The sequence below is a fragment of the Phocoena phocoena genome, chromosome 10, assembly GCF_963924675.1.
Source record: "Phocoena phocoena chromosome 10, mPhoPho1.1, whole genome shotgun sequence".
Lineage (NCBI taxonomy): Eukaryota > Metazoa > Chordata > Mammalia > Artiodactyla > Phocoenidae > Phocoena > Phocoena phocoena.
Window position 1 is genome coordinate 82,390,899 of NC_089228.1, and position 10,453 is coordinate 82,401,351.

The 10,453-nt window shown below is 45.1% G+C and overlaps 1 protein-coding gene across 1 annotated transcript; it reads right to left on the minus strand.

Annotated features, from left to right (window-relative positions):
• Nucleotides 1-1,541: 1,541 nt before the first annotated feature.
• On the minus strand, nt 1,542-10,230 carry MUC21 (mucin 21, cell surface associated). Its single transcript, XM_065885983.1, has 3 exons — nt 10,142-10,230; nt 2,084-3,239; nt 1,542-1,730 (listed from the first exon to the last, which is right to left on the minus strand). The coding sequence occupies exons 1-3, from the start codon at nt 10,228-10,230 to the stop codon at nt 1,542-1,544; spliced, it is 1,434 nt and encodes a 477-aa protein (XP_065742055.1).
• Nucleotides 10,231-10,453: the final 223 nt, after the last annotated feature.

Here is a 10,453-nt window from a genome sequence, read left to right on the forward strand (position 1 = left end):
CCTCTGGTCTATCTCTTCCTTTTTTCTCTGTTTTGAATCTTACTGCTTGTGTGTTAGTCCTCCTGAATCAATCCCCCAAGTGTCTTCTATTCTCTATGTCAGTGATTTTCATCTCTGGTTTGTTGTATCTAATTGAGCTACTTTCTCCACTTGCTCTTCTAAATAACTAACTTTATTCTCAACCAGCATCTTTGAATTTGTCTATTACAATTTTAAACTTGAAAATGCATGTTTTACATTTTAAAATTATCTAAATGGACTCCCTTGCTTTATTTTCACGTTTTTCACATTATGCTTTCCACAGTTCACACCAGTGGGAGGCAACTTTCTAGGGGGTTCAACTCAGCTTCTCTTTCCGGTTGCTGGATCCCTGTAGGTTAGATAATGATGATGATGATGATGGACCTGTACATGGCTCAGCATGGCCTCACTGACTAGGATCAACCGTCTGGTTTGCTGACACTTGAGAAACCCAATGAATGGTGGAAGGCAGAGCAGTTTCCACTGCTGTGAGTTGGGGTGAACCCACCAACAACCTGCTAATTCTCTCCTGAGGCCTCTGTCCCCAGTGGAAGTCGTGTCACTGGCCTCATGGATTCAGAGCAACCCAGCCTTTCAAAGCAGCTCGCCTCTGTCCTCCAAGACCTGTAGGATCAGAGAGCCTTCTATCCTAGACCATGAAAGGGGTATGTGCAGCCTTTGTGGGAGGGGAATTCATGAGAATCTCAGGCTTTACCCCAGGTGTCTCTGCCATGACCCTCTTGAATGGAAATCTTAGCAGGCCAGGAAGTGTTTCCCTTGATAAAAACAGGAAGCACTTTCTCTCTGCTTCCAAAGGCAGCACTGAGAGTGAGAGTATCAACCAACACCTTCATTCTTACAAGTAACCCAGGTCTACAGCAAATGTAAACGGCCTGGAAACTGTGGCTTTGAGTGACCTCCCTCCCTGCCCCTCCCCCCACCCAACAGCATACCTCCTCCTGTCACGCTCTGGGTTCTGCATGTGCTAGAACATAATCTCTACCTACCACAGGCTTAATCCATCAGCCGGTAGGATCTGGGCACCTGCCCTCCCTTCTCATCTCTCCCAATTCAATTCCCCTCTCAGTCTGGGAGATTCTTGGGGGCACAGGGTTCCTGCTTGGGGCAAGAAGCATTAGAAAAAGGGGACAGATATGGATGATGTCTCTGGATTTTACTGTGGAGATTCTGAACGCCAAGTGGATTCTAGCATGGGGTTCTCTCATACAACCGGGAAATTCAACTCGGCGCAGCAGACACCCACTCGTGTGCACACACAGGTTCTCTCTGTGATACAGTTTGTATGTGTTTATTTCTTAGCTAAATGACCAGCAGAGTCTCCTCTTTCCAGTGTCTGGCAAAAGCAAGAGAGAGGGGGGAAGTGTCTTTCCCAACACTGGCAGAGACCCAAACAAAGCTAGGAGGGGACTCCTGGGGATGAATGAAAGGACACTCAGATCTCTGGTCCCCCAGGCTGGCTTCCTCTGTGAGGAATGTGGCTCTCTGGCTTCAGTAGCCTCTTAGAGCCCATTGTGGCTCTCTCTCAGCTCCATGGCCACTGAGGATACTGGTCTCCTCCAGAATCCATTAGGGCTCCACCTAGACCGGTGGTGGACTGTGTGATTCCCTCCAGGGCCTGGGCCGAGGTTTGGGCCATGGAGTGGATAGACAGCTGTGTCAAAGACATTTCTCAGGGACAGGGAGTTTCTCTAGAAAAAGAAGGCAGAATCATTTCAGAATTGGATTCCCCCCCACTCCCGAGAAGCCTTCACCAGGGACTCCTTCTGGAATCTTCTCCCCCTTTAAACCATTTCCCTCATTCAGCAGTCCTTCCACCAGTCTTTATTTCTTCTTTTGCTCCCCTTTCCCACAAGTCAATAGCTTCCTTTGCACATTGATTGGCTCCTCTGGTTCTAACTTGCTATGTCTCTTTCGTAACTTTCTCCTGATTTTTCTTTCCTCCCTACTCATCCCTAACTTGGTGGCCCTACTATTCATACCTTATTTCCCTATGTTCCCTATTCCTTCCCCCCAGGCAATTTCCTATATATTAGGCACTCACCACACAGAAGTAGAGCCCAACAAAGAATCCCACAGCCACTATAACTGAGACCAGAGAGATGAGGAAGATTTCCCATGGCTTCAGGGACCCACTGGGCCCTTCATTCACTGTAGTTCCAGCACTTGTGCTAATACTGTTGGAAGTTGTGATTATTCCAATTGTCAAAGGTATACCAGAGCCTCCTGCAGTTGCACTGGATCCAGTGTTGGAGGCCGTGGTGGTCCCACTGGAGGTTGTGCTGGATCCAGTACTGGAGGTTATGCTGGTCTCACTGGAGGTCATACTGGAACCAATATTGGCAGGTGTGCTGGTCTCACCAGAGGTCATGCTGGATCCAGTATTGAAGGCTGTACTGGTCCCCCCAGAGGTTGCGCTGGATCCAGTGTTGACAGGTGTGCTGGTCCCTCCAGAGGTCAGGCTGGATCCAGTATTGGAAGTTGCGCTGGTCCCTCCAGAGGTCAGGCTGGATCCAGTATTGGAGGTTGTGCTGGTCCCTCCAGAGGTCAGGCTGGATCCAGTATTGGAGGCTGTACTGGTCCCCCCAGAGGTTGCGCTGGATCCAGTGTTGACAGGTGTGCTGGTCCCTCCAGAGGTCAGGCTGGATCCAGTATTGGAAGTTGCGCTGGTCCCTCCAGAGGTCAGGCTGGATCCAGTATTGGAGGTTGTGCTGGTCCCTCCAGAGGTCAGGCTGGATCCAGTATTGGAGGCTGTACTGGTCCCCCCAGAGGTTGCGCTGGATCCAGTGTTGACAGGTGTGCTGGTCCCTCCAGAGGTCAGGCTGGATCCAGTATTGGAAGTTGCGCTGGTCCCTCCAGAGGTCAGGCTGGATCCAGTATTGGAGGTTGTGCTGGTCCCTCCAGAGGTCAGGCTGGATCCAGTATTGGAGGCTGTACTGGTCCCCCCAGAGGTTGCGCTGGATCCAGTGTTGACAGGTGTGCTGGTTCCTCCAGAGGTCAGGCTGGATCCAGTATTGGAAGTTGCGCGGGTCCCTCCAGAGGTCATGCTGGTTTCAGTATTGGAGGTTGTGCTGGATCCACTGGAGGTCACTTGGGATCCAGAGTTGGTGGCTGTGCTGGTACCACCATAGGTCGTGCTGGCTATAGTGTTGGAGGCTGTCCTAGTCCCATTGGAGGTTGCACTGGATCCAGTGTTGGCTCTGGTGGGTTCACTGGAAGTTGGGCTAGGTGTGCTCCCACTAATGGAGGTTACACCTAATGATAATCATAGATGATGACATGTATTGAGCATATCTACTTTCTGCTCAATGGTTGGTTAAACTCGTTACTTAGATAATTCTACTGAATGCTCACTACAGCCCAATGAAATAGATAGTATTATTATCAACAGCTAAGATGAAAAAATTGAGGCTTAGAAATGTTGACACTTGCCCAAGTTTGTACAGCTAGTAAGTAGTAGAACAGGAATTTGAACCCAGGCCATTGAATCTGCACTTTTAGCTACCATGCTAAGTCACCCTCCACATCCACCCCCAACACCAGGGTTACATGACCTAATTTCACTGATAGTACGCTTATTCCATCATCGCTGTACAATATTCAACACAGATGAAAAGTGTTATAAAGGAGTTGTAGAACCCAGGTGAAACTAGTGTATATTGATTAATTCATTATTAAAGTGGTATTGCTTCTTTCTTGGGAAATATTTCTGAGTGTTATTCAGAAAACACCTATATTAGAATTATCTGGGGACCTTGTTGAAAATAAAGATTTCTAGGCAAACAACTCCAGACTAAATGAATCAGAGTCTGAGATAGGCCTAGGTATCTGGGCGATTACATATGCATTAAAGTTCCACGGGCTCCTGATTACAAGGCAAAGGTTAGAAAAGAGCAAGTTATATGTAACTTCAATATATAAGATCTCCCAGGATTAAGGTCTGCAAATCAAGATCTACAGGTATAGGGAAGCATTTCCACCTTCTTGAAGGCTCAGCTAGAGTTAAGGTTGTGCCTATTTTTTGCGTCTCACTACCTTGAAGGACAAAGATGCTTAGCCTCCCCAGATAAACAAAATTTATCTCATTTGTGGCTCATTTTACTATTAATTTGGACATGAGCGCCTAGCACCTCACCCCACACGTGTGTAGCTTATTTGAACTAACATAGTATTAGAGTTTAGCTCTATTTGGGGGAGGCCCCCTAAAATCTGCAATGGGGTACAAATTGGAGTTAAGGTTAGAATCATGAATAAAACTAAATAAGAAACTGAGATGAACAAGAGTAGGGGTGACGTGAAAGAGGGAGTGGATTTGATTTGAGAAGTTTTGGAGAATAGAATAGTTGAGTCAAAATTGTATGAGGGTGGGGCTTCCCTGGTGGCGCGGTGGTTGAGAGTCCGCCTTCCGATGCAGGGGACACGGGTTCGTGCCCCAGTCCAGGAAGATCCCACATGCTGCAGCTGGGCCCGTGAGCCATGAGCCATGGCCGCTGAGCCTGCGCATCCGGAGCCTGTGCTCCGCAACGAGAGAGACCACAACAGTGAGAGGCCCACGTACCACAAAAAAAAAAAAAAAAAAAAAAAAAATTGTATGAGGGCTAATTTTGATTCAAAATGATGAATTCTCGGGGAAGTACCCTGATGGCCTAGTGGTTAGGATTTGGCACTTTCACTGTTGTGGCCTGGGTTCAATCCCTGGTTGGGGAATTGAGATTGTGCAAGCCGTGTGGCACTGCCCCCTCAACCCCCCCCCCCCCAAAAAAAGAATTCTCTAAGAAGTCATGCTTCCTAGTTGCACAATAGGAGACGGCCCGAGGAGTGTTTAATAGAGTGTCAGAGGGAGTTAGTTTTGACTTAAATCCTTTTCTCCTTGGCCTGAGGCTGACTGAGGCTGATTGTGGAATAGGGGTTAAGGACACAAGAAAAATTAAGATTTTACAATATAGAAGAGTGATATTTTAAAGTAACGGTCAACTCTTCTTGTTATTAATATTTAAACCCCAGCCATATCTCACAGGTTATTACCATTTTATAGATGCAGAAATGGAGGCACGGAGAAGTTAACTCACCCAAAGTGTACCAGTAACAGATGGAGCCATGATTCAAACGTAGGCAATTGGAGACCAGAGTCCACAGTTTTAACCACTGTGCTCTGACTGCCTCCCAGGTGATCCCTTATTAGACTGAAGCGATTGGGGTGAAATGATGACCCTCACTCTATGGCGGAGAACCAGCTATTCCTAGTGCCGGTCATCATCTCCCACAATCCCTCAAAAGTTCACAGACCATCCACCTTTAAAGAAAAGCACTCACCATATTCCAAAAGTAGGAGATGCAACAGTAACCAGTACGTGAGGCAAATGTTTCTTTTCTGCATCTTGATCTGCCTCTTTGTGGCTGGTAAAAATGATGCTTGGATCCCAAATGTGGCCAAGACCTAGAAGGCAAAGAACAATATTCTTGAGAAAGGAGAGTTCAAGGTGAAGAGATAAAGGCTAGAGCTTCCAGGAGCTTGGTTCTCCTACGTATGTGTTCTTGGAAAGAATCTGGAGCTTAGCGGGGTGGGAGACTGGATGCCTGGGCTTCTTGAGCTTCTTCCACACAATGTTGTTGCCTCTTTCTTTATCATGGAAGAGCTGCAGGAGCTTTTATAGCTTCATATAAGGGAGGGGTTGGGAAGTTGCCTTCTTCTTCTGCCAACTATGAGCAGGTAACAAAACAATACTGAGCCTGGGAAGGAATAGACTGGGGTTCAACAGGAAGGTGAGAAAGGAGAATGACATGATCATACTAGGCAGGGCACTGGGATGGGTTTGAGCAGGAAGTAGAATGCGATAAGGGGATCAAGGTTGTCAGAGTGGAAGAGATCCACCCTTGAGGCAAAAATAGGGCCAGAAACCTGTTCCAGTTCAAGACTTTGTTTCCTGGTCAGGAACTCCTGTGTGCCTGCTTTTAGTACGGAAGAAGCCCTAATAGACTGAGCTGAAGGGTAGGACCCAACATCTTTGAATCAAAAAAAAAGAGACCTCAAAGAGAGCAGTAGCTAGGGATCTGGGCTCCTGGGATATGGACAGAAGACAGACGGTATATTGCTGAGCATGCAGTAGACACTCAACAGTGCACAATGACTGAACAGGAAAAGAGAGATCCATGGGTAGTGTAGCCATCTTTGGGGTCTCTGGCACATGGGGGATGAGGGTGGGGGAGAGTGTTGAATATGCAGGAACAAGCCACCTGTCACACTCATAGCAGGTAAAGGGGTGGTATAGGGCCCCCCTTTTTAAAAATTTTATTGAAGTATACTTGATTTACAATGTTGTGTTACTTTCTGCTGTACAGCAAAGTGATTCAGTTATATATATATATATATTCTTTTTCATATTCTTTTCCATTATGGTTTATCACAGGATATTGAACATAGTTCCCTGTGCTATAGAGTAGGACCTTGTTGTTTATCCGTCTTATATATAATAGTTTGCATCTGCTAATCCCAAAGTCCCAATCCTTCCCTCCCCCACTCCCACAAGGGCCACCTTTTGATTCTCAACCATAGGGGTTCCGATCTTGTTTGTTTTCAGAGTAATTCATAGGACGTTTTCTTCCCTGAGATCCTCCAGATGTTCCTTCTCATCAGCCTTAATGAAGCGTCTCTCAGCAAGGTATACCACGGGCACCACATTGAGACTTCAGGTCTGTTGGGGGAGGGAGATACTTACTTAGTCCAAGTCCTCTAGGAACTTCGAGTTGGGTCTGGATGCAGATATAGCAGCAGAAAGGACACACAGTCAGCTAAATGAGCATGACTGAAGAGACCCAAATGAGTGGAGGGTTGGGGAGTTTATGGGGAAAGCTTCTTGTGACCAGGGTAAGGGGAGTGGGATTGAAGGGAGTTCCAGTGCACAGTCTGTATGACCGAAGTCAGCTGTCTCCATTCCCTGTCAATGAGGAGAAGCTTCGTGGAAGAAACGACATCTCAGGTAGTTTATTTATAGGTGAATGGGTATCCCCGACACGTAAGACCTGCTAGAAAGAAGCTGCAAGCAGGAGGTGGCTGGAGGCATGAAGGAGCTTGGAATAAGTCAGTCTGAGAGTCAGGAGGGACAGAGTGTGCTAAGAAAGGCTTACATGCCTAGTGGCTGTAATGGGTGGTTCCTGAGGTTGAGGTGTGAGGGGCCAGTCAGTGACAGATGGGGTCTTGAACTCCCAGCAATCCTAATCTGTGGCTGTAAAGCCAATAGCACTCTAAGAAAGAAAACTTTTCTTCCCTCTAGAATTAATTGGAGGCAGAGGTCCTGAATTCAAATCCAGATTTCACCTTTTAGAGATATCCTAAAAAAATTTTACATGCATACTTATCAGTCTAAATGTAATTAATATCTTTATGCTCCTTCAAAACAATACAAGGACCTTGGAACTCTTTCTTTCTTATTACCTGTCTCCCAGCTCAAACCCTAACATTATCAAGTATGTTAATTCTATCTTGTTTTTTAACTTCATGAGAAGTTATTGCTATCTGCTAACACACCATAAGAATATAGTCACACAGCTACAGTAAGCTGCAAGAGAGACGGAAATATAGTCCTTTGCTGGGTGGACATGTGCTCAACTAAAACTTGAGAATTCTATTTTCAAAGATGGATAATGGATATTAGTAGACAACCATAAAGCTATGACAATATCTATAGTTTTTGCGGATCTGATCCTGTTGTCTATTTGTTTTGTTTTGTTTCTTGCTGGCTTTCACTCATGGTGCCTCATTTGTGATTTGAGATTTATGACTGTAAATTTATTTTTCTTGGGTTGTTATCTAAATAAGTCCTTTGAAACCCAAGGTGAGTTCTGATCTTCCACAGTGAATTTGCCTGTTTTTGCCAAGCATAGGGAGGCAATACCACTTGTAGATTCCTTTAAGTTAAATTATAGGCTTGAGCTCTTTTGAATTACCTAGGTTACATGATTTTGGGCTGCAAACCATGTAAAGTATTGTGGTTACAAGTTATTTCTCAAGAGGTACTTCCCCCATCCTCCCTTCCCTTGCACTGAGTTTAGAGACAGGCAATTTTTCTTGCATTTCCTTAGAGGAGGGGTGGGTTTGTTTCTGTTTGTGTTTTTTAATATTTATTTGGCTGCGCCAGGTCTTAGTTGCAGCACGCGGGATCTTCATTGCGGCATGCAGGATCTTTTAGTTGCGGCGTGCAGGATCTTTAATTGTGACATGCAGAATCTTTAGTTGCGGCACTTGGGATCTAGTTCCCTGACCAGGGATTGAACCTGGGCCCCCTGTATTGGGAGCGTGGAATCTTAGCCACTGTACCAGCAGGGAAGTCCTGGGGTGGGTTTGGTTTTAGTTTACACTCTCCCTGAAGGTTTCAGATTTATGTGAAGGTCTACTACAAGAGTCCTCACCTGGGTTGGTCTGACTGAGGTTGTGCTACCTGAAGGTTAAATTCACTGGTTGGGCAAAAGTTGGCTTGAGTACTCTTACCTCCTTAGGTTCCTACCTTAACTTAGTCTTTACTTTTAGCATTCCTTACTGTCCTGCTGAATCAATGATACTTTTAAGAAGAATTTTTAGTACACCATTTTTAGTTTTTCAGCATATTTTAAGACACCTAGCCCATTATAGAGCCAGAAATTTAAGTCCTCATTGGATTGTTCTGAGAAATAAATGATCCTGTATTTAAAGGCGCAGCACAGTGTTTGGTGCATAATAAGCATGCAACAATAAAGCACAAAGGAAGAGCATAAGTATATAGATGCCAAGTGTATTTTGAGATTTTAATAGTAGCACGTTGCAGTGATTTTCTCCTTACTTGTCATGTAGCATTTGGAAGAGACAAAGAAGTGGGGAGGGAGAATCTTCCCAAAGATGAAGGAGACCTGGAGGACATGTGTAGGTCAAAGATGGCTTTCTGTCTACCTAGTTTGTATGATTTGAAGCTGCAAACCCAAATGAAGAATGTTATGCAATTACAAATTCTCAAGGGAGGTTTTTACTCCCCTCCACTCAGGGTCAAGTTTAGAGACAGACGTTTGTCTCAGTCGCCAATGTGCAAGGTGGGCAACACAATTTCATCCTAGTTTAAACACTGAAACCTTAACCCTTTTAGGTCTCAGCTTTCTTTAGAGTCTCCTGTTAGACTCCACCCCTTATGCAGGTCCTGGACTTTGTCTCCTGTACCCTAAGTGCTAAGAGGCTGTGAGAAGGTAAGCTTAAATTCACCAGATACGGCAAATGCCCTCAGTGTGACAGCTGGTTCAGAGCTCTGCTTCAGCCTCTCTGAGTCTTTGCCTTCTCTTGGTTGTTGATCTAAATATTACCTACTATCTACCCAGCTAATTGATACTATCTACCCAGCTGATTGATATAGTTACAAAGATTTTTGTTGATCTAAATATTACCTACTATCTACCCAGCTAATTGATACTATCTACCCAGCTGATTGATATAGTTACAAAGATTTTTTTCAGTATTTTATCCAGTAATTTTTGTTGCTTTCATTAAGAGGGGTGGTTAATGCATCTTGTCCACTATATTGCCAGAAAAGTAGAAATTCTCAAAAGATTGTTTTAAGATTACAAATTTCAAAATTGTTAAATGATAGTGCATTTAAATTACGTAGTACAATGCTTAGCACATAGTAAGCACTCAGTAACAAAGGGGAAAAGGAGGGGAAAGAGTGCTCAAACAGATAAACAAGGAAGCAAGTCATCTTGCCGCCACAAATAGTATGAGCTGTGTTTTTTAAGGCTGTAATCATATCTTCCTTCTTCCTACTGGTCACACTGCGTCATGAGGAAATAGAAAAGAATTCCAAAGTGAAAGGGTACAGGTTATTACTTGTGCATTAGGAGAGCAAAGAGAAATTGTTGTGCAGTTGGTCACTGTGACTTCCTAAGAGGTTCTGAACTATGGTTAAGCTTAGGGAGAATCTTTACTTGAGCTCAGGTCCAAATCTGATGAGGCTGCAGGCCTCCTCCAGAAACACTCTCTGTTTTTCTGGCTGCCCTGTTGGTCAAACCCTCTATGATCTCTACCTTGCTCATGACCATCTCCATGGCCAATTCCCTGAAGACCTTTTGGAAGCCCATCTTGACCCACTTTATGGCCACTGCCTTCTCCTCCATGATCGCCTTCTTTTGCGATATTTCCTTTTCCAGAGCGCCCTGCATTATCCAGTCTATGTCCATACTCCCCCTTCCTCTATGTCTTCCTTGGCAGCCTCTTCTATGATCCACTTCATGGCTCTTGTCATGGCCTCCTCCATGTCCATGACTCCTGCCAGGATCCATGCCATAACCACCCCCTTGGCTGTGGCTTAATTCATGGTGCACTCCATGGCCTACCCTGTGTCCAAAGCCATATGCTCCTCCATGAACCAGTTCATTTTCTAGGCTATAGAACATTCCAGAG

Excerpts from the sequence above, each read along its gene's own strand:
- MUC21 (XM_065885983.1), bottom strand. The coding sequence starts at position 10,230 with ATGGACATAGACTGGATAATGCAGGGCGCTCTGGAAAAGGAAATATCG. Across the intron at positions 3,240-10,141 it reads GAGAAGGCAGTGGCCATAAA|AGCCAACACTGGATCCAGTG; the intron begins GTGGGTCAAGAT and ends TGAACCCACCAG. Across the intron at positions 1,731-2,083 it reads TTGGGCTCTACTTCTGTGTG|AGAAACTCCCTGTCCCTGAG; the intron begins GTGAGTGCCTAA and ends TTCTTTTTCTAG.